Source organism: Emydura macquarii, unplaced genomic scaffold, assembly GCF_026122565.2.
Source record: "Emydura macquarii macquarii isolate MOO-44397 ecotype Brisbane River unplaced genomic scaffold, CSIRO-AGI_Emac_v2 contig_2636, whole genome shotgun sequence".
NCBI lineage: Eukaryota > Metazoa > Chordata > Testudines > Chelidae > Emydura > Emydura macquarii.
In genome coordinates this window covers 37,360,181-37,384,880 of record NW_027132773.1, presented here as the reverse complement: position 1 = coordinate 37,384,880, position 24,700 = coordinate 37,360,181, and the positions used below count along the sequence as shown (strand labels likewise).

At 39.4% G+C, this 24,700-nt stretch overlaps 1 protein-coding gene across 6 annotated transcripts in view; it reads right to left on the bottom strand.

The window, feature by feature from the left end:
* Positions 1 to 24,700, bottom strand: part of ATXN7L1 (ataxin 7 like 1) — a 208,843-nt gene that overhangs the window by 19,876 nt on the left and 164,267 nt on the right. For all 6 annotated transcript variants that reach the window (XR_010922883.1, XR_010922884.1, XM_067564467.1 and 3 more), the window contains 4 exons: positions 13,232 to 13,515; positions 5,971 to 6,053; positions 4,868 to 5,124; positions 2,064 to 2,256 (listed from right to left, as the gene is read on the bottom strand). Coding sequence is in view for 4 of the 6 variants with exons in the window: in XM_067564467.1 (XP_067420568.1) it covers positions 2,064 to 2,256; positions 4,868 to 5,124; positions 5,971 to 6,053; positions 13,232 to 13,515 (817 nt within the window). In the remaining 2 variants the exon portion in view is untranslated. The remainder of the gene's footprint in view (positions 1 to 2,063; positions 2,257 to 4,867; positions 5,125 to 5,970; positions 6,054 to 13,231; positions 13,516 to 24,700) is intronic.

Genomic DNA, 24,700 nt, shown 5'->3' with positions numbered 1-24,700 from the left:
ATCTTCAGAGCCATTGATTCTGGCTCTGTCCCTTAACAAGTGTTTGCTGAGCAATGGCTTATATTGAGCTAGTCTTTTCCTTCTGCCTGTTTTCCTAGTCAGACAAAACCAATATATTTATTCCTAGGTTGAGCTAAACCAATATATTCGTACAGTAAACATCCAAATAACCAGGCCAGCATTCATTATTACAGAATCACTGTCTATTCACATTCATGAACACTGTTCCTTTGCCACTCAGGGGGATTGCTTTCTGGTTCAACATACTTCTTTCACTGCATCCAAGCCCACATCAATCCTCAACGAAAAGGCTGAGAAAACAATCTAACATAGGGCTGCCTGGTGACACTGCGGAGAACACCAGACAGACAGATACCCAATGTTTTATGGAGATTTCTTTATTGTACAATGCTACTGATGACAAGTGTTTTCCAATGGTTGTCTTATGTGTTGCTTCATGCAACATAAAAAGGATAGTACTAAGTGAGATATGCTATCTATTCCAACTAGGATTCTATACAAACACCCACCAATACAGTATTCGAGTGCCAGTATCCAGACAATGGGTATAATTTAACATTATAAATTCCTTAGCATAAATTCAAATACAATGATTTTGAGGGAAGGATGGAGATAGGAAAAATATTTTCACAAGTTAGGGATGCCATCTTCACTTATGAATAGCTCCACTTCACTCTGCCTCTGGGTTAGGAAACCATTCAAAATTAATAAACATTTTGGAGAGTTTATGCTACATTACATATCTTGATAATAGGACAACTAATTTTGTAGTTTTTTATTTTAAAAGAATTTTAGCTTTTCTTTACTGTTCAGAGACTCTGAAATCACCACTGTGTGATCCGTCTGAGAAAGTGCCACCTACAACTTTCTATCATTGACAGACACATAGAAGAATGCACCAAACAAGCAGTTGTAGTTTCTGGACCTTAGAATTTATCCTACTATAATTATCATGCTGGCTATTCTTTAAAACATAGGGAAAATAAACATAGAGATGGAACAATATATACATTTAATTTGAAAATCAGTGTAAACATATGCTAATTTTGGGGCATCTATGACACAGGTAAAATTCTCCTTTCCTTCAATGGGAATTATACACATTTACGTCTGAGGCCTAGACTATGTTGCTGTAATTATACTATTTCAGTGTATTACTATGGTTTGATATATAGGCACATTCTCTTAACTGTGCAAATTGTTAGAAAATAAATTGATGAAAACTTCCAGTTGTCATTAATTCATTTCCTTAGCTCGATTTTTACGAGAGCTGTCTGCTCAGGAGCTCAAGAATTCTCTGATAACTGCTTTCACTGTATTAGATAAACAAATACACTCTTCACTTCTGGTGACATATGGCTGCACTTACAAGTAACAATAAAATATAAAACCAACAGAGGAGAAATACAACAGAAGCAGCCGGACTGGAACACACTTAAGACACAGTGCTTTGAGGGCAGATGGGTTAAGCTGCACTCAGGAGAGGACACTCCATGTTTAGATGAATAAGCCAATGAGTTCAATGCACAAGTACACTTATATATAAATAGTACTCTTGACGTGTAATTGCTCCAAGGTAGACTACAAATTCTCAGGATTTAAAGCAGTTTAATTTTTTGGTTGCTAAAAGATTGTCAAGGACATTTAGATGCTGTCATTTAACCTAAGAGGTTAGCTCTTCCTAAAACATAAAAGCTAATTGTCCTCTCATGCCAGTTTTACACAAGTGTAAGTGTTCATTACAACAGAATTACTTTTGGTTTATACTGATGTGAATGAGAGGGAACTCTAGCCTTAAAACATTTTTTGTTCTACAGCTGACTTTTTGTTGTGCTTTGTAATATTAAAATGGCATACGCATGTCACCTGTTTCTCCCCTCCTCCCCTACCCATCATTGTCTTCTATCACAATCAGATGCATTTGTTTTATTTAGACTGAAAGCTTTAGGATGCAAGGTCCTTATTTCTTACATGTCTGTAGAATGCCATACACACCAATGGATTACATAAATAACAGCAGAGCTGTAAAAAGACAGACATACCCCAAGAGGCCTAGGATGGTGTCCAGAAAAATGACAGTCTAATTTCTCAGATTCTTCAGCTCCATCCACTTCTCCTTCATCGCTGGACAATCTACTAGCTAAATCTCCTCCCGTGGAAGGCAGAGGCAGTTCTGGTACATACCCACTGTGGTTTGAAGAACTGTTGCTGTTTACACTATTTGCAGATGATGGCCTAAGAGGAGGAAAAAAGATGTACAGTATCAATGTTTTGAAGAAGCTCCATATTCAGATTGCTAAAGCCACACCATCTGTTCAAGCTCCAAAGTAAATGGCACAAGAAATAACAGTGTAAGCAGCATAAAAATGATGTGGAGGTAATTCAGTAGATTTTTGAAAAATACAACACTTTCACTGTCGCCATTACATTTGTGTTGGATGCCAAGTTACATTTGGGGCTCATAAGGCAGGTCACTTTAGAGGTATGAAAGGCAAAGAAAGTTTTCAAATAAAAACACAAAAAACAAATGGGAAAAGAAACTGAAAGGCTGCCACATAGTTTTTTTTTTTTGGGCAAGTGACAGAGCAATAGTTCCAAGAGTCCAGTTCTGCAATTTTATTTGTTATGAAATTCTTACCAGAAGGTCAACTAGCTTAGTAATTGTAATAGTTGATCTCCAGCTAGTTAAGTAAACCCAGATAGCTCTATATAGGAGGATCTTCCCAGTAGAGATCTTTATCTGGCTTTTGTCTAAAACCCTATAAAATATCAACAAAGTTGGACTGTCCAGAATAGTGCAGGCTTTGCGCTAGCCACTCCCTGCTCACCCCCCAAAACAACCCTCCAACACAGCGCACAACAGTGCCTTCTTTGGAAACAAATGTATATACTTCAAAAGCAGCCTAGAAACAATCACTGGGGGAATTCACAATTATAGTCAGTGAACACTTGCACTCTGTGTGGCCAAGTGTGCATGTGTGCTAGTCTGAAACAAATGGTCTGTAACTGGTAGCCTGATTTTGAAATAGTCATCTCTAGTCAAGTGAATTTACTGCTAAACTGTTTCTCCCTCAGTTTTATACTCTCTGATACTGAGAAGTCACATGTGCATCAATCCAGAGTCCAAATGTTGATTTAGAGAAACAGCCATTTTAGCACGTTTGTTGAGTGCTTACAATAAAAACATGCTGCTGCTATTTTAACATAGGCATGTTTTCAGATTTTTATCTAAAATTACCTTGGAGTTGATGAGAATCATGACATCATAGAAAGCAGCTCCCCTAAAATGTCACTAGTTGTAGTCAATCTGCCTCTGTTTCATGGAAATTGCAGAGCTGCTTTTATACCTCTAACTGCACTAAAGTTTACAGTCTCAAACCAGTTATACATTATCTTAATGAGATATAGGAAGACTAACAGTCACCATGATGGTAAACACAGGCACTGTAGCAGAAATGAGTACTTAAACGATAGAAATACAAAGCGTAACTGCTAAGATCATCTTCCTTGCCTGTTGTTCTGACTGTTTCACCCTTCTCTTTGAAACCTTCCACTGGCTTATACTGCAGGAAGTGCAAACCTTTAAGTCTCTTCACAACTCTGCCATTCCCTCTCTCTCTGGTCATCTCTTTGTACAGTCTCTCCTTTCCACCAGTGATGCCAACCTCACCTGCCAGTTTGTCAGTCTCACCCAAACATCTACACACATTCTTCCATGTTCCTTGCACATGGAACCCTCCTTGAACTGAATGAGCCAATTATTGATGGCTTGAGGAGCAGCTGGCAATTATTTATTCAGAATAATTTCTAAAATAGCAAGTGCAGATATGCATATCAAAATCGCATATCCTTGCTTGTACCCATCTTCTTGCACCCTTTCTATGTTACTTGGGGTTTTTTTTGGACTATATGCCGTTACAGGCATGGACAGTATCTTTGTACGTGTTTGTACAACACCAAGCACACTGTGGACCAATCCCAACTGGGGCCTGTGAGAAGAAGTGAAATATAGAATAATAAAATAAACATAGAACAATATGGCTTGACTGATCCCATCAATCCTATCCAAAACTGGTGCTCCAGTTCAAAAGATAAACAAGTGACTGTCACTTGGCGTGCTGAGCCATACGCTAGAGACTAGAACATATGGGGCGTTTATCAGAACCTTACTGGGGTTCAGCTGACCCAGTATACTATGCCAGTAATTCTGTAAGGGGGCTTCATCAGTTTCTTTAGAAGTTGAGCTTCCATTCTGAGAAGTGTTTTTAGGCCTTGTGGTTGCAAAGAAAACCTTAATGAGAAATGATGAGCTACAGACAGACAGCCTGAAAGAATAGTTCTCAGGGCAGATGCTGATCACTTTGTGTACAGTGAATTGCACCTTGCTGTACAAGTAGTTCCACTGAAGTGAATGGGAACTATTTGTAAACTCAATTTAAGAGTATTAGAACCTGGCCCCAAGAGAGGCATGAATTGCCTTCATTCACTTATATGAATTGTTGATTCTAAAACCTATTCAGGATATTTTGAATATTAACTTTGCTAACTTCTACTGACCATTTTAAACTGAAATAGTTAGCTACTCTGTGACTGAGAGCAGAGTTTATGGAATAACCACTTTCCACCACCACAATCAGACCCCTGACTATTATACAGTGATTTAAGTACCACTATTAGTGTTGTCTATTTCCAGCTCCTGAGAGGAAACCCTATATTAATATTTGATTACGGACTAATCTACATAAATACGGCACAAATATAGCATTATCTGTACATAAGACATACAGGGACATTTGTTATAGAAATTTCAGAATACAGTATTCATGTGTTTGAGAAGGTTGCTCACCTAGGAAGTACAGAATTGGGTAGTCTAGATTTTGCAGGAAATGTTACTTTAGGTTCTTGCCCAGAGTTCAGTGAAGATCCTGACAAAGAGTCCTGTGCTGGTGTGGGATGGCTCTGATGGGTTTCCCTTATAGACTGTGGATGCTCCTTGTCTTTTGCAACTTCTTTTTCCCTGGATCGAGCTTTGTGTTCAGCTAGAAGGATGTCAAACTGTTTTTTACGGCCTGGAACTGCTCGCCGATGGTTAAGTGAATGAGTCTAAAAATAGGGTGGTTAAAAAGAATTCATGTATAAAATTGTTTATGAATCCTCTAAATTTCTGAAACACAATTCTAAGAGAAAAACTCCACTTAAAACAACTTTAGATAAGTCATAGCAAGAAAAAGTTGTTATTCCACATTGCCCTTGATACATTCAAAAAATTATTTTCAGAAAGTGTCCAATTTAGCTTAAAATTATCTTTAGGGACAATTTTCATAATGGAAATTATCCATTTACCTTTTCAAAGACAGCAAATAGTATTCCAATAGCATTACTAATATTCTATCTAGAGCATAGTCATTGCAGCCCTTAATCTACAATAAATAATTAGATTTGGTTGGACTGGCAAATGTATAAATAAGGGTAGATATTCAAGCACATTGCCCTGTTCCCCTCTACAGACAGACAGCAGTAGATATGTGTGTGTCTTACACTGTTGCTTCAGTCATGCGAGTCATTTAGCCACATAAGCAGCTCTTAAATTATTTATAAGAAAATGAATTTCATCTTAACTACAAGCAGACTATGTAATAGTGCTACTGCATATATTAACCAAAAATCATTGTTTAAAGCAATACTATTGAGTGCACATACAGAAATTGTAATGCCCTTTGCATCACAAATGACAAGGAAAACCTTCTTTATCAAAAATATCAGTGGAATGATGTAGATGCTCTGATTCATCAAAGAAACAGAATAGAATAGCAAGAATTACCTGTGGATAGTGTCTGAATACCATACCCATTGTCTGTAAGACAGGAGCAGGTATGACCTCTCAAATTACCATGGTGGGATTTTAAACTACAACAAAGCATCTGATATTTTATCTTCTGAGAAAAGTACCTTGCAGGTGAGTGATCTTGTGCAAGGTTTCTTTGTTTCAGGATCCAGTACTCCACAGTGTTTATTTGGGTCAAATTCTCTTTCTGTTTGGAAAAAAAAAAAAAAAGAAAAGAAAAGATTGTCTCAAAAATACATATTTTAATGGATGTGTCAATTAAGGCTGCTTCCTACACCAGGGGTTCTCAAACATTTTTTGCTGGGATCCCCTCTGAAAATATTTCAGGCTCTGACAACACCCCCGCCCCATGCCATGTCACCCTTACTTCTGCGCTGCTGCTGGGGGCGGCGCTGCCTTCAGAGCTAGGCACCCGGCCACCAGCCGCTGCTCTCCGGCCACCCAGCTCTGAAGGGCTCTGGATCTCAGCCATGTGTGGGGTCTGACAGCTGCAGCCCCAGCATAAGCGGGGGCTGACAGCTCATGACCCCCCCCCATAATAACTGCAAGACCCCTTGAGGGGTCCCGACTCTCAGTTTGAGAACCCGTCTTAGACAATACATATTTTCTAAAGGACTGCAGTAAGCTATGCCTGATTATTCACCCATGCTCAATCTGAGCCATCCTGACCTATGCCAGCAAAGAATCTCTCGTATCACATGTATTGCGGAGACAATTCTGCTTCTCTCCTTTCCCTGCACATGGTTCCTGCCAGTGAAAGCAGGATTTCATTTACAGAATTCAGAGAACTTGCTATTACGCTAGGGAACACTTGACAAAAGGAATAGCAGTTAAGGAGGTTGTGTCATTATTATATTCAGAGATATGGGCTAGAGGTGGGCTTTGAGGGGGCTCCAAACATCAGACTATGCCAAGTATTGAGTTAAATTCCAACCATGACTACCTCTGTGGCCATTAAGGCCAACATTTTCCAAATATGGCCATTGATTCTGGATGTCTCAAATGTTTGGTGACCAACTTAAAACACCTACTGACTGATTTTTAGATGTGATGTTTGCCCCAGTTCCTTCAGGTGGGAATTGCACAGGGTCAGAACTACTGAAGAATCAGGCCATACATATCTCAAGCTGTGCACTAAAAATCAGAATCACCCAAAATTACCAGCTACATTTGAAAGTTTTGGCTTAAATCTGTCCCCTCTTCACCAGTTGTAAAAATGGGTTTAATAATTCTTATTCTCCCTATTTCAAAGGGGCGTCAAGATGCTTACCTAAAATTTGCAATGCATTTTGAAGAGGAAAGAACTTACCTGAGTTCTAAATACTATTAGCAGTAATAAACATCAACTGAGAGATTTGTTTTAGTTTATTTAATGCTAACTGTATTAGATTTACATATTTTACCACCATTTTTAATTTTGTATGTCTCACCACAATTTATGTATAACATAGTTTTTAGTTTTATACTATAGCACTGTAGCAAAAACATGAACACACACGTCATAGATTATACCTAACCTCCCCACTGTTTTGATAAATATATGCATAGCTATTTGTATTCCACTGTCACATACATAATGGAAAAATAGCACAATCATTTAATAATTTTCTCAACTCTACGTTCATACAATGGTGTAGTTTTCAGAATGCCACTAATAAATACTTTTAATCTATATAGAACTTTTAATCTAAGATCCAAAAATGCTTTACAAACAATAAGTCTCAACATCCCTGCTGAAGTAGGTATGAATTATTGTCCCCATTTTACAGATGAGTAAACTGAGGCACACAATGATGTTAGGGGACTTGCTTAAGGTCATACAGCATGTCAGTGGCAGAGCTGGGACCAGAATCTGATTCCTGACTCCCACTATTCGCAATAGTAGACAACACTTATTTCCTAGATGAACTAGTAACTGACAAATCTGAGCACTGAGTTATACATATTTTAGAAAAATTAATAGTAAACAAAATGTTAAATAAGTATTTGTGTCATTGACCCCTACATAAAGGGACATGGCAGGAAGAGGGAATCATAGATACAAGGTATTCCAGAGCAGGTTCAAAACCCATGAAATGGTGGTCTGCACCGTCACTGTTGGGAAATTACAATGGCAATGAAATCTGTTCTAAGTAGTGGATGCTGCTGTGATCCTTGAAGCATAGCAGACACTAAAGGGCTTGCATGTATAGTAAATAAGATGAAACTACAGAAATACTTAATACATCAAAATGTATGTTCATTGGCTAATTATATGAGTCAGTTATTTAATTTACGTTGTTCAATATATATAAGATATCGCTCTAGGCTCATTTACATAATCTCCTCCTTTCCCCAAATAAATTAAAACAAACTATACTGACAAAATTGTAAGTAAAAAGAACCACAAGAGAAACTCAAATATGCCTTTAAGCAAAAAGCTGGCATGAACAGACAAGCCTTGCTATATGACTTGAAGGCCAACAAGTTCAGAGTGAGTGGGACCAACATGGAAGAAAATTCCACAACCAAGACTGCACCACTAAAAACATGAGCCCTCCACTCTCAGGAGCATCACAAGACTGAGAACTGTCAGTGAGAACATCCTGACTGATCAAAACTACTAGCAGGGAGTATAAGGAATGAGGCAGTTCCTAGGTCCCAAACTATGCAGGTCCTTAGAGATACAAGTCAACATCCTGATTTGCAGCCAGAAGAACTGGAAGCCTATGCAATCTACAGAGCAATGATGTAATATACTCCATGCAAGGAACACTGCTAAGTAAGCAGGTAAACCACATTTTCTTCGAAGCTGAGCAATCTTTCCAAGAGTAGCCCTGCACACCAAATTGCTCCACGGTGAAGTCCACATCTAAGATGGAAAGGTCACCACTTTCTTGCCAAGCCATGATAAAACCCAGCTCTTGCATTCCCAGGGAGTAACAGTATCCATTATGTCAGGTGAGAGTCCCAGCTGTAAATGGGACCTTGGATTGTCACAGATCTGCACTGGCAGATCTGGGAACGTTGCAAGGGTGGCACACTGATCCTCCAGAACGGGAGAGTGCAAGCATTTCTCCGGATGGTGGCTTAGAGCAACATTACAATCTTGGCCGAATGAAGAGGAGGGAGTAAACTCTACAACCTAGCAACAACTTGCAAACTAGCAGACAGTCCTATTTAGATGGGGCATTCCAGTTCTTTAGTTTTGTCCATAAGGGAGCAGGAACTGAAAAAGGTTATTTTTTCCAGATTCAGTTCTTCCAGTCTGCCAGTAGGGGGACACTGATCCCCCTAGATTGCCTCTTGCAGTTCTCCAGCTGGCTGCCTTTCTCCCTGCTCAGAGCTTTACCACAGGGAGAGCAGCCTCATTGACTACCGCCAACAAGAACCAGCCTTCGGCCACAGAAGGAGTTTCAGCCTCACTCAAGGATGTAGGGGAAAGAGAGGGGAGGGCTCTGAGAAGGAAGTAAAACTGTTTAAGCCCGTTGCCAGGATTGAAAACCACAAGCAATTGGCTTTATTTCTGCAGCGAGAGACTGAGATGAACCTAAAAATTCCCCAGCCCATTTTTGTGTAAATCAAGTATAATTAAGTCCTGGGTATATTCCAAAGAATTATTTACTGACCCTCAGATCTTTAGCTCAGCCTGTGCAGAATTGTGTATAATAATGGTCAGAAACCACCGTGCTGATGTACAACCTGTATAAAACATTTACACATTCTCACAACTTATTTTACTTGCATCATTGTGATGAACAATCACAAACTGTATTATGGTGCTGCAGCAATATATGGGGCAGAGAAGGCAGGATTTAGTGGATTCGAGGTCTGGTAACAGAGCAGATCTTTAAAGAACATCCTGAAAACTGTCAGTTTTGTGGCCCTGGCAATCAAGATAGTTATATGAAAAAATAACATCCACCAGAATGACCACACAGTACTATGACAGAGTCCTACCTTGTTTGAAGATTCCCTCTGAGCAAATTTTCATATATTGGCACATATTGTGAACTGGCAAAATTAGCTAAGTGAGTGCCAGTGTGGAACTTCCCTAGCACTACTATAGCCCCCCACTAAGCAATATGAATGAAGGCCCGGCACTGTGATGACCTCTTCAGAATAATTATTCACTCTAAAGACTGTTGCATATACAGTAAATATTTATAAATACACCATCAGTGTATAGGATACCTACAGTCCTCTGTGGAGCAAGGCTGGTAGCTCTAAGATTGCACCCATCAGCTAGAGCTTGTCTTCATTGCAAGAGTTAGCACAGTCGAGTTACTCCACTTGAGCTAGCCTAGTTCAAGTGAGAGTGGAGTGAGAGCAACCGCAATGCAAAACAACCCTTGAGCTACACTGAGTGATTAGAGTAGCAGACCAGTTGTTGTGAGCTGCTGCATCATCACAGCATTACTAGCTTGAGCATCAGCAGCACTTGAGCTTCAACCCAGTCCCTTACAGGCCGGATAGCTCGAGCTTAAAGCACCACTTAACTTGAGCTAGAAATGTGTGGGTGAGACCTGGTGTCTACTTGCAGGCAAAACCTTAGTTACAGCTTGAGCGAACAATGCAGTGAAGACAAGCTCCCATTGTCCAGGGAGGAGAGATCTAAGCTGACTTTTGAACTTAAGCTGCTCCAAGTTTTAATGTTTTCTTAAACCATTCATTTCATTGGAAACTAAAATTGTTTTCCTGTAGAATATAACACACTGTATTTGTTCAACAGAATCATAAATTAGATCCTAGTAAATGAAATTTTGGGTTAAAAAAAGATAAATGAGTCATTTATGCTAACTAATTTCAGCTTTGTTGAATTTTGGCCTAGTCAACTGCAAAACCTTAGGACAAAAGTTTTCCTATGAGCCACCTTTAACAAGTTAAGAATGAAACTGTACCGAATGCTTTAGAGTGATGGCATTGTTCCATAACACACAGAATCTTAGAAAATGCACCTTGCACTGGTTTGGAGTTAAGCCATTTTAACAATGCCATAGCACTAACTGCCAAATGTGAGAAAATACACAAACTGATATTCAATTTCAAAAAACCTAGATTATACTTTAAATCAACGACAAATAATAGCATTCATCTTTATAACTTATTTTATAACTAATCAGTGGTGTCACACACATTTGGGAAATGGAATCAATTAACATCCTATCAAGCACACAGCCTAATCTGGATAGTACTGCCAACAGCAAAATTAGACTTTCAATTTACACAAAGAAATTCCTGCCCAAATCTCAATGTGTTGCCAATGGATAGGCCCTGAACAGCTTCTGATGCAGTAAACTTGATTCAGTTACTTTCATTGGAAAACCTAACTCAGACATTTTGTTTTCCTTCATTCAGAACATAAATGTTTTTTCCGCTTTTGGGGGCAAATTCTCTGCCCACAGTCCTGCAAGAGCTCTGGGGAAAAATCCTCCCTACAGGCTATGAAGCCTGTAATTGCTTTGTAATTGCTACTGCATCCTTGAGTTTCAGTTTCTTCCAGGATGGTTATCCTCTTGCTCTGTTGGTGGATCTGCATAATGACAGATCAGCAGGTCTATACTCTGCCTTCTCACCACAGCTAAGGCTCTACAGGTCATGACCACAGCTTGTGCAGTCTCCCCAAATCCTACCTCCTCCTCTCCATTAAGAGAAACCAAACAATAGTTTTGCTCTGTGTGTTGTGGATGTGCACATGTACAGTCCTCTTCACTTGTGGAGAAATGAGAGACAAGATTTACCTAACATCGCTGTTTCCCCCTAAATTTTTCTAGTATTTCCTGGTATTTAAGAAAAAATATAAGCTTCAAAATTATTTTACAATGTGATAAGGTCAAGGCCCATCAGATTAGGGTGACGTTTGTATCAATACTGTCTCCTTACCAAAATTAAAAACTGAATGTTGTAAACAACGTATACACCCTGTTTTTGTCCCCTTTAAAGGTGTAGCAATGCAAAATTAACCATTTCCAGAGCATAAGATTAGCCACTGCATTGCACAGTTATGCAACTAACACACTGGATCCATATAACAATACACCTGAAAAACCCACTCGTTAGTATAGACTTGAAAGAGACAATTACTAATGACACAACCAAAGGGCACCTTGCAAGTGGCTGAAGTTACGTTTCTCAGTTGAACTAAACATATGTATATAATAAGAGCCCAAGAAGGTCAGTCTGTGAGTCACACTGAAATCTAAAACGTCTATTGAGTCAGTGTGAAATGATGGAAGCAACTACAAGCATGGTTGAAAGCTCTTTTTATTCAGATTATCACCAGGGTGAATCATCACTGGGTTTTGCTATCTGCAACTGTCCAATTTTTAAATTCTCAGCCATTTTGACTTTAACGTGCAGTGTACAACTAGGGTAAGGCACGTATCTATGCCATGGCAAGAGTCCTAGACCATTGTGATACCAGAGGTAACTCAACCAACCACCATCCTTACTCTATAGCTAATTTGCATGCACATTTTCATTGGCTGAATGAGGGATACTGCATAGATTATGTGGCCCAACTGCCATACCCATGTGCCCAACTGCCACTTGCACAAATCAACACCACAATGAGCACACACAATTATCCCAAACACACAGCCCCTCGCCAGAGCATAAACCCCTCATTTGCCATTCACACAAATCCACTCTCCTCTCCCAGCACAAACACAACACATACATAAATCAACACAATAACTCACACAACCACAAAACCAGCACACACAATAAACCCAAACATCACTCTAAAGCTTACGTCTGCTGAGTCTGTGTGGAGTGATGGAAACAGCTACAAGCATGGTTGAGAGCGCTTTTTGTTTAGAATATCACCAGATTCAATCATCACTGTGATTCGCGGTCTATTATCATCCAATTTTTACGTTCTCAGACATTTCTGGCTTTTTTACACATGATTTTATGAATTACAGCCATCTGACAAACTGGACTTTCAGCTACACGATACACATCAATGCCTCAAATCTCAAGTATTCAACTGGAATGACCTGAGAACATTACTAAACCTAGTAAGATGATCATTACTACATTGGTCTTTAGCAAACTAGTTCAGTATGGCTAAAAATAAATTAAAAAGGGAGAGCTGTTGCCTTTTTACTTTACTACATTTATTCCCTAGATATTCTACACTCTATTTGCTGGCCGCAAAGAGTTAACCACCCAGGTTAATTCTAAGCCAAAATGAACTACTTTTTATAAAGGAAATATTTACCCATATGGCAAGGGTTTGCAAGCTAACAATTCACATACTGAAAACAGCATCTTACAGTAAAACACAGCTACAGCATATTACAATATATTATTCCTCATCTACAAAAATTATTTATGAAGAATGATGGACTATCTCAAAAGGCGCACTACATCATCACTCACCTGAAAGTCTTTTGTAAGGCTTGTTACTGCTTTTAGTGCCGTTTTGGTGTTTCTTGTCTATTGAAGGAGCTAGAATTCCTTTGCCGTTCAGAATCTTTTCTGGTGATGGTGGCACTGACTTAGGTGTCAAAGCAGATTTAACCCAAGTTGGAGCAGGTATGGTGGATGAAGAGGCTGAGGAAGAGGTGATGGCGGTAGTGGTTGTAGAATTCATTTTAACATTGGCACCATCTGCCTTCACTAGGTTGGGCATTTTCTCTAGACTGACTACAGGAACAGGAACACTGCAAAACCAAAGAAAGAGTCTTCAAGTTGTATTTTCTGTACCATGGGATTTACAGTGTTTGACTTACTTCTACATTTTGTTATGAATGATACACAGTTATATAAGAACTTCTGAATTCAGTCACATAATATCCTGGGACCAGACTAAAAATGAGATACTTTGTAAACATGTAATATTTCGTTCAATCAGATATTTACATAAATGGCCATTTTTCAAAGCATGGAAATTTTGAGAACTAATTTTATATGGGTCGAGGTATGTATTTTTCCTTTTTAAGATCCATTTTCCACACTGTTTATAATTCCTCTTTGGAATCTTGACATTTTAAAATTAGGCTTTTCATATAAAGATTTTATCTCTTCAATAATAGGCGTGCACACTTTTTTTTTTTTTTTTACTGTACAGTGTTCATCATGATTGTGTGCTTTGCTATTGGTGATATTAATATTAATGAATAAATATCCATTAAACATTCACTTGCTTAGAAGGGTCCCAAAAGGTTATATGCATTTTGGGGATTAGAGGGAAAGGTCACATTTTGAACCTGGCAACTTTAACAGTCTCCCTTTAAATATACTACAAAGTTGATGAGTTTAGCAGACCCTAAAATGTATTTGTAATACAATTAATAAACAATTAGCTTAATTTTTCCTTTCTAGAATAAGCTCAGCAATAATGAGCTATCTATAATTTAACCTTTTTTAACAATATATTTATGACATTAACAAATGTAACATTCTCAATTCAATAGCAAGAGAGATGAACAAGGTTGGATTTTGTTTAGTTTAATACAGAAGTTTATTTAAATTCTAAAATGCTTTGATTTTACTGGATGACATGTAGATGAGCAAACATATAGTGAAGAAGCACATTTTTTGTCCATCCAACATCCATCCTCATATTGCCTGCCAGCTCCATGGTATATTTACTCCTCCAGCTCAGGCCCTCCCCAGGAAAACCAATCCAAATAGATAACATTCATGACAGAGAGGCAGAGATCTTTAATTCCAGGTCTTGTTAAAAGGCCACACTGAAGACATCTCCTTTACTCAACTCCTTCCCCAACTCTCTGTGAATCATTTCTCTTGCCAGACAGGGTATGTTCAACTACTCCTTCAGCAAATCCATACCTAGATGGCACACACATTCTCTAGCGATGCTCTCATGGCATCATTCCACACTGAGGAAACAGACTATCTTGGAAATTCAAAAGCTGTTCCTAAATATGAATGGAAGGGGACGTTTGGGTAGCAGACCAAATCTTCACCAGGAAGTATAAGTGTCACCTTTGCTGCTTTGTGGGCTTCTGCTTGCTTGGCTAAGAACATAAGAATGGCCATACTGGGCCAGATGAATGGTCCATCTAGCCCAATATACTGCCTTTTAACAGTGGCTGGTGCCAGAAGAGAACAGGGCATTTATTAAGTGATCCATGCCCTGTAGTCCACTCCCAGCTTCTGGCATTCGGAGGTGTAGCGACACACATGGGGTTGCGTACCTGAGCATCTCTGGCTAACAGCCACTGATGGAGCTGTCCTGCATGAACTTATCTAATTCTTTTTAGAACAAGTTATACATTTGGCTTTCATAACGTCCCTGGCAACAAATTCCACAGGTTGACTGTGTGCTGTGTGAAGAAGTACTTCCTTATGTTTGTTTTAAACCTGCTTCCTATTAATTTCTTTGGATGACTACTGGTTTGTGTGTTATGTGAAGGGGTACATAATACTTCCTTATTCATTTTCTCCACACCGTTCACTCCTGTGTCATATCCCCCTCAGTTGCCTCTTTTCCAATGAGCAGCCAAATCTTTTAATCTCTTCTCAAATGGAAGCTGATTGATACTCCTAATCTTTTTCTGCTGCCCTTCTCTGTACTGTCTGCAATTCTAATATATCTTTTTTGAAATGGGGCAACCAGAACAGTATTCAAGGTGTGGTCACACCATGGACTGATGTAGAAACATTAAGATATTTTCTTATTATCTATCTCTTTCCTAATAGTTCCTAACATTTTATTACTTTTGTTGACTGCTGCTGCACACTGAGCAGATGTTTTCGGAGAACTATCCATGAGGACTCCAACATCTCTTCTGAGTGGCAAGAGCTAATTTAGACCCTATCATTTTGTATGTATAGTAAAGATTATGTTTTTCAGTGTGCATTACTTCACTTGAACTTCATCTGCCATTTTCTTGCTCTGTCACCCAGTTTTGTGAGATCCCTTTGTTAACTTTTTACAGTAAACTTTGTACTTAACTACCTTGAGTAATTTTGTATCAACTGCAAACTTTGCCCTCTCACCATCTGCCCCTTTTTCCAGATCATTTGCGAATATGATGATCAGCATTGGTCCCAATACAGGTCATTGGGGGTCTCCACTGTGAAAATTGACCATTTATTCCTATCCTTTGTTTCCTACCTTGTAACCAGTTACTGATCCACAACAAGACCTTCCCTCTTATCCCGTGACTGCTTACTTTGCTTAAGAGCTTTTATCAAAGGCTTTCTGAAAATCCAAGTACATTCTATCGACTGGATCACCCTCGTCCACATGTTTTCTGACCCCCTCAAAGAATTCTAATAGATTGGTAAGGCATGATTTCCCTTTACAAAAGCCATGTTGACTCTTCCCCAACATGTTGTGTTCATATATGTGTCTGATAATACTGTTCTTTATTATAGTTTCAACCAATTGGTCTGGTACTGAAGTTAGGCTTATCAGCCTCTAATTGTCATCACCTCTGGAGACTTTAAAAAAAAATCAGTATCACCTTAGCTATGCACTAATGGGTGCTAATGACCGAGCTAGTCTATAATTCTAATCCCCAGGGTACCATGCACCTGCCAGAGCACTAGTCTATGTCAGACAGATATTTCTGATGAGTCACAGTATAAGAAGTTATTTAGTCTAGTTACTTCTTACAGACCTTTAAACTGTGTACATACCGTATTAAAAAAGAAAATGCACTGTGTACAGCGCAAAGTTTCCCCTTGTCACAATTTTATTAACTGTTTCCTTTGAAACACAAATCAAGTGTATTAACTAAGGACATTATCACTGCAAACATTTAAGAGCATAGAGAATGTTTACAATTGTGCTGATTCTCAAAAGTTTAATATTGTTATTAATATCATGCATCTCCTACTGAATCAATATAGAAACTGAAATATGTTTGCTAAGCAGAGATTTTTTTTGCCAGAAGCATAAGTTGCCGGTACTCTGAGATGTGCTGATTTTGGGGAGAATTCAAGATATTGGATTTTTCATACACAGCAACACATGAGCTGGGACTTACATGTTTGAGAAACTGCCTCTCCCCATGCCGCATTGCTGCAGCTGGTAGAGGTGCCAGGGCTGGAGTTCCCTTAGTTTGAAAGAGGAGGAGCTGCTGACAGAGAACTCTCTGTGAGGGCTCTGAACTTTGGAATCTTGGTCCAAAATAGCCCAAAGGTCTATTGATCTTCAGGGCATGCTGCAAAACCTCTTTCTCCAGGTTTTTGAGGAAGGTGAGCAGAAAGCTGGAATGTGTGACTGAAGGGCTGGGATCTGTGGATGGAGCACATTCACCTTCCTACTCCCTGGTTTTGAAGAATTATGTTTATTTTTGTTTTATCAGTGTATGTTTTAATATGGTAAAAGCACCCAAAGCCTTGAGATTTGTATAAATAATACAAATATCAAACCAAAAAGAATTTGTAGCAAGGCAAAATCCAGGTCAGGTATTAATTACATATAATATTCACAGAGGGCCCAATTCTGTGGTGGAAAAAATGGTGCTGTAAGTTAGTCAGAAAATGGGCAAAATTGTAGCATAACTTACACCCACTCTGCATTCAATAGGTGTGCGAAACCAGTGTAAGTTACAAGCTGACTGCACCCAAAGCAACAGAAGGGTGTAATATAAAGCATACCTCTTATGCCTGCTTTTCCTGCTATAGTCTCACTTCTGCATTGCCATGAAATTTGGCCCTCTGTGTGTATTCTCCTCTTCCATCCCCTGAACTCAGTCAGTGAAAAAATAAGACACCATTTATATAAAAGTGATGTCTTGGAGAAAAGCTATAGTTTTCTTACAGATGATTGAACTACACTAATTTATGAACACAGGAAATAATGGCCAATTTAACCAAGAATCAAGTAGTTTTTATTATGTAAAAATAAAACCATCAGTCTTCAAGCCATATTTTTTTTATACAGATAAATTTAAAAGCCCTGATAAGCAATAAAAAGGGCCAAAAGTGTCCCCCAAAATAGATTCTCTATTTTATTATTAAAAATAATGAAGTAAATATGCTAAAACAAGAATAATGGTAGGAAATTTATTTGTTTTAGATTTATTGATAACTCAGAATTACAGAGTCTTGAATGCATATGGACCAATAAGCTAATTAACAAAGCCCAGGAGGGAGTATTGGCTTGGGTCTATTTCAGACCACCAAATCAAACCAGCAAACAGGATGAATTACTCCTTAAACACCTGTTGTCTGTAACAAGAGGAAAGAAAACTTGTGATGTTATAGGGGAATTTCATTTTGGAGACATGCTGGAGGTCTCATGTAGCCAAAAGTAAAATATCTTCAGAGTTTCTAAAAATTATACATAATTTTCTAACACAAAAGATAATGCATTCAATACAAGGTAACTATCTTGGCTCTCATTATGACAGATAATGATTTATCAGTCACCAAGCTGGAAGACCACAAAACTATAACTTTTCTCCAAAAGATCACTGATATAAATGGTGTCTTATCTTTTCACTGAATGAATTCAGGGGAAAAATACAATCATGAAAGGATTACATTCAATATGGGCAAAAAGAAGAAAATCCCAACCAGTAATGTATATACTTAGCACTTCAAAAGGGCTAATTTTCCAAAGTTGACAAAAATTACGAGTGAAATTGATTAGGAGGAAAAATGGAAAAGAAAATTACAAGTTCTTTGAGAAGAGTTTATTAGATGGCTAAAAAGCCATGATTCCTCAACCAAGAAAGAGGACAACTTTAGCTAAAAGCCCATTCCTGGTTCAGTGGTAAAGTGAAGGCAGCAATTAGTAAAATACTCTCCTTCCCCTCCAAAAACCCAACTCAACAAATTAAAAAAAGTGATTGATATCAATTAGAAGTTATGAAGTGTAGAAAATGGATAAGGTAAACTAAAGACATCAGGAAAAATCCATAGTTGGCAGGGCTGAAGACAATAAGGAGTTTTTTAAGTGTATTAGCAACAAAAGAAATCCCAACAATACTAAAGACCCATTATTAGAATTGTTAATAATGATGCAGAAAAGGCAGAAGTGTTCAATAAATATTTCTGTTCTGTATTTAGAAAGAAGCCGGATTGTGTACTCTTATCACTGAGGTTGAAGTACTTTCCAGCCCATTAATAACTGAGGAAGATATAAAACAATATTTACTGGTGGTAAATATTTTTAAATCAGCATGCCTGAATACCTGGCATTCAAGTGTCCTAAAAGAGTTGGCTGAAGAGATCTCTGGTCCTTCTCATGTTAATTTTTAACACATCTTGGGATTTTGGGGAAATGCCAGAAGACTGGAAGAGTGTTAATATTGGGACAATGTTCAAAAAGGGTTACTATACGATGGCTAGCCTGGGCAAAATAATGGAAGAGCTAATATTGGACTCACTTGATAAAGAATTAAAAACTAGGAATATAATTAGGGCCAATCAATATAGTTTCATGGAAAAAAATTGTTAATTACCTGTACGGTAACTGTTGTTGTTTGATATGTGGGTGCAGACGTTTATTCCATTCAAGTGTGTGTGGGTGTGCCCAGTGCATCAAGAGTCAGAACTTTGCTTAGCAGTACCCGTTGGGGTGGCGCTCATGTCCTTCAGTCCTGTAGTCCCTCCCCTGGGTATAAGGACAATGTGCCCCTGACCCCCTTCAGTTCCTTCGCTCGAGAATCCAAGGTGAACAAATCTGATAAGGAGGGGATGGAGGGTGGGTTGTAGAATACACATCTGCACCCACATCTCAGAGAAAAACAGTTCAGGTAATTTACCATTTTTTCTTCTTCGAGTGGTTGCAGACATGTATTCCACTGAGGCAACTCACAAGCAGTAACTGAAGGAGATGGGGCAAGGAGTTTACCAAAAGAATGATTGCAAAATTGCCTTCCCAAAGTTTGCATCTGACCTCGATGCAGTCGTAATAGCATAATGCTTGGTAAAAATATGTACTGAAGACCAAATAGCTGTTCTGCAAATGTCTAATATAAAAACATCACTGAGGAATGTGACTGAAGCTGTTTGGGCCCTCTTTGAATGAACCACTGGTCTTTGAGAAGGTATAGACTGAGCTACTCCATATGCTGCCATAATGTAGGAAAAATCCATCTGGAGATTGTCTGCATGGAAACCACCTGACTCTTCATACAATCCACATGAGAGACAAAGAGTCAAGGCAAATGATGACTTGGAGACAGACAATCCCTTTAAAAAAAATCTATCCACCAAGAAGTTAGAAAAAACTGTTTTCCTTTAAAATGGTGGATGGAATGTTGATATCCTTGTTAAGTGGACCCTCAAGGAGCTGAAAGACAGATCTGAGGACTTAAGATGCAACTGATAATCCAAAACAACCTGAATGCATGCTATCTTTGGCTGGATTCCCTGAGCTCAAGACCAAACAGAAAAAATACTTCCATTTGATAAAATATGTAGTCCTTGTACAAAGCTTTCTGCTGTTAAGCAAGACTTGCTGCATTGCTTCTGAGCAACGTCCTTCCTCCTCATTTAACCATGTAGCATCCACATCAAGAGATGCAGACTCCTTGGTGCGTCACCAGGGAGGAGGGGAAAAGGTTTGGGAGGTCAAACAGACAGGTCAAGAAGATTAGAAGAACCAACGTTGTGGCTAAGCTTGAGTATCAGTATGAGTATCAGCTTGGCATGATCCAACTGCAGTTTCAGGATAATCTGAGAAATTAGAGGGTGGAAAGCATACATCAGCTCTGGTCCTCAATTCAAATGGAAGGCACTGATTCAAGAGCCAGGACTGAGCCCCTCTCAAGATCACAACTAACTGCATTTCCTATTGTCTTCTGTTGCAAACAAGTTGATCGCTGCAATGCTCTGATCTCTGAAGATGGACTTCAATACTCTGTTCTTCAGGGACCACTCATAATTCTGATAAAAAAGACAAAGTGTGAACTGGATGTGGCAGAGAACCTGGTCTTTGGACTTGGTCCTCAGTAACCAATTATCCAGATAGGGAAAGATGTGAATTCCCATTTTACTGACATAGGTCACCACCACAGTCATGCATTTGGTAAACAAGCATGGGGCTGAGGACAGGCCAAAGGGAGCACCGTATATTGATAATGCTGTACTACCACTACAAATCTCAGAAATACCCTATGGCCTGGGAAAATTTGCATATGGAAACAGGCATCCTGAAGATCTATAGTAGCAACGAGTTCTGATCCAGTGTGGGGAGAATAGTAGCTACGATACCCAGGCAGAATCTCCTGTATTTGATGTATTTGTTGAGATCATGGAAATCAAGGATAGAACTCACCCTTCCTTTAGACTTGGGATTCAGGAAGTAACAGGATGATGATGAACCTCCTCTCTAAAGCCCTCAGAGCACACAGAATCAGGATCTGCTGAAGGAGATGGGGGGAGGATGGGGACGGGACAGAAACTGTATGGTATAACCTGATCCCACAGTGCATAGGATCCACGTGTCCACTTATTGTTTCCCAAGCACTGTAGAAGCCTGTCCCTGAACTGTGGAGATGTGGTCGATAAGTGCCCCTCTAGTATGCTGCTCTTGATATGAAAGTTAAATAGGCTGCCAGCCTGAAGATGATGGAGAAAGAGCTGGTTGATTAAATCTAGACCCAGAAGGTCTTCTCTTCGGTGATTTATACTCCTTTCTGGGGGAGTCTTGCTGCCTCGCAGGCTAATACAACTGTCAGAAGTATCGCTGTGTATGATATTGCTAGCATTGTTGTTGACCCTCATAATGATGTCTCTTTGTGGCCTGGGTATAAACTACCAGGGGAATGGGTGACCTCACCTTGGAACAAGCAGAAGAGTGGGATCTCACCGAATGAGGAACCTCCCAAGGATTTCTAAAGAGGCCACTGTCAATAGGGGTATGGCACTAGTGGCCAGTAGGAGCTAGGCCAGGAACCTTTATCCCTGCGGGAGTAGTACCAATCTCTGTACCGAGGGTGATCCCCAGGAAGTCTCAATGACCTTCTACAGCAGTATAGCAGTATGGAGAAGGTACTGGCAATGCCTCCAAACTTGCTCCTGAAGACCTTCCAAGCAGTCTGATGGCAATGGAGAAGCCGCTCCAGGAGGAGCCACTAAACACCCTGTGTCATCCACAGCCCTATATACAGGTCTCATCGGTACCAATTATGGTACAGTAGTTGGCACTGAATACTGACAAAGGCACTCACTCTTGGTACCAAAACTGGCATCAGTACAGAGGACGAAACTGGTACCAGACCCGCAGATGTAGACTGTACTACGATCACTGTCAGTACTGAAGATGTATCTGCACTTGCAATGCCCTCGGTATTAAGTGGGAAGCTGACTACAAACCTGCCCCTTAGGTATGAGGCAGTGTGGACAACAGTACCTACAATGATAAGTCTAGAATCAGACCAGGCAGTGCTGAGGACACCAAAGAAGCCACCACCACAGTTGAATGTTCCTGAGTAAGTGGAGAATCAGGAACAGAAAAGCACAGTAAGTCCACTGCAGCCTGATATGTTGCCAGTGCGGAAACTGTCGATGCCAACACCACTATCATCAGTACCGGACTCAACAGATGCCCTATGGGTGGTACTGGAGTTAATGGTACGACATCTATCTGATGTTGCTTCAGTGTCAGAGAGTTAGTGGACTGTCCTGGTCTATACTGAGTACCTGAAGGCTCATAGTGTTGGTCTACACTCCTTATAGACAGGGAGAAGGAATCTCTCTGAGCTCTGGAACAGCCTCAGTCCATTTTGTGGATTCTTTTTTCCTTGTAGGACCAGAGGAAGGAGAACAATCTCTCTTCCTCCTGGGTAAAGTATGCAAATCTGGTCATGAAGCCCCAGCCTGTAACAGCTCAGGGGGGCCTGATGATCTGTGGTGGTCCCCAGAGCTTAAGTGGACCTCATGGCCTGCTCCATAAGGTGATATTTAAAGCACAAGTCTCTCGCCACCTGTGTTCTCTTCGGGTATGTCTAAACTGTGATGATAAAAACCTCACAGCACCAAATCTCAGAGCCTGGATCAGCTGACTTGGGCTCACGGGACTTGGGCTGTAAGGCTATAAAATTGCAATGCAGACATGCAGTCTTGGGTTGGAGCCAGAGCTCTGAGACCCTCCTCCCTCATGGGGTCTCAGAGCCTGGACTACAGTTCAAGCCCATCATCTACACTGCAATTTTATAGCCCCACAGCCTAATTCCCTTGAGCCTGAGTTGGCTGTGCCATGGGTCTTTTACTGAACAAACTGCAGATGGAGCACCTTTCCTTAATGTGCCCTTCCACAAGGCACAGTAAACATCAAGTGTGGGAGTCACTAGTAGAGATAGCTATCCCACATGACAGACTATGCTTAAAACCTGGTGAAGGCATCACATCAGGCAAAAAAAACTCTACTAACTATACTAAACAAAATCTTAAGGTACTACTAAACTATTTACATAAGAAAACCACAGAAACATTGTGATAGAGGAAAGTGAAACATCACACTGAATGTGCCAACTCAAACTGCAGGCAATGAGAAGGAACTAAGGAAGCTGGGGTGCCGTTGCCATTATAGAGTCATGGGAGGGACCACTGGGCTGAAGGGTGCCAATGCTGTCCCAAGGAGTATTGCTAAGGAAAGTTCTCCAACTGATGCGTTGAGCACGTGTGTATACATATCTGCAACCACTTGAAGAAGAAATAGGTCTTGTCAAACGAACCTGATTTCACTCTTTGATTGAAACTCTGATGACAAGTTTTCTTGATAATGGTAACTGTGTAGATGTAATATATTTTTCTAAGGCATTGACTTAATACTGAACAACATTTGATTAAAAATTAGCACTACAAAATATCAATAAAACGTATTAAATGATTAAGAACTGGCTAACTGATACTATTCAACATTTTCATCAATGATCTGGAAGTAAATAGAACTGCTGATGGAATTTGCAAATGGCACAGAAGTAAATTATGACAGGGTGGGCACACAGAGTTATCTGGATCACTTAGTAAGTTGGGCCCATTGAATCAAAATACATTTTAATACAGTCACGTGCAAAGTTATACAACTAAGAACAAGGAATGCAGGCTATACCTACAGAATGAGGAACTGAATCCCAGAAAACACAGACTCTGAAAAGGACTTAGGGGGCATAATGGACAAGCAACTCAACAAAAGCTCCCAGTGCAATGCTATAACAGAAAAGGCTAATGTGATCCTTGGATGTATAAATAAAGTAGTAGCTTTCACATTTTAAAAAGGATGTTGGAAAATTGGAGAGGGTGCAGAAGAGAAAAATGATTTGAGGCTGGAGAGACTAAAAGGCTCAATAAGTTTAGGTTATTAAAAAAGATGACTGAGAGGTGATTTTATTACAGTGCATAACTACAGTACCTACACAGAAGAAAATACCAGGTACTAACTGGCTCTTTAAGATAGTGGAGAAAGGTGTAACAAGAACTAATGGCTGGAAGCCAGACAAATTAAAAATTAAGCACAAATTTTTAACAGTGAAAGTGAATATCCATTGGAACAAACTTCCAAGGGAAATGATGAAGACATCTTTTCATGTCTTCAGATCAAGACTGGATGCCATTCTGGAAGATATGCTTAAGCCAAACACAAATTATTTGGGTCATACATACATATACATATATATATATACACACACAGGGGTAACTCAAATTTAATGGCCTGTGATATACAGGAGATCAGACTAGATGAATTAATGGCCCTCCATCTGGCCTTAAACTTTATGATTTATTTAAAAAAATGAAAACTTTAAATTATATGTATATATATACAATATATAAAATGGCTAATTCCTGTGGGACTTTGAAATGTGGGACCTACTATTTGTTCCAAGTAATGCCGCTTCCCTTCTTTATATTTTTGAAGATGAAGTTTCTCCTTTTACCAAGAAAATACTTTCACTAGAGCACCTGTAACTTCCA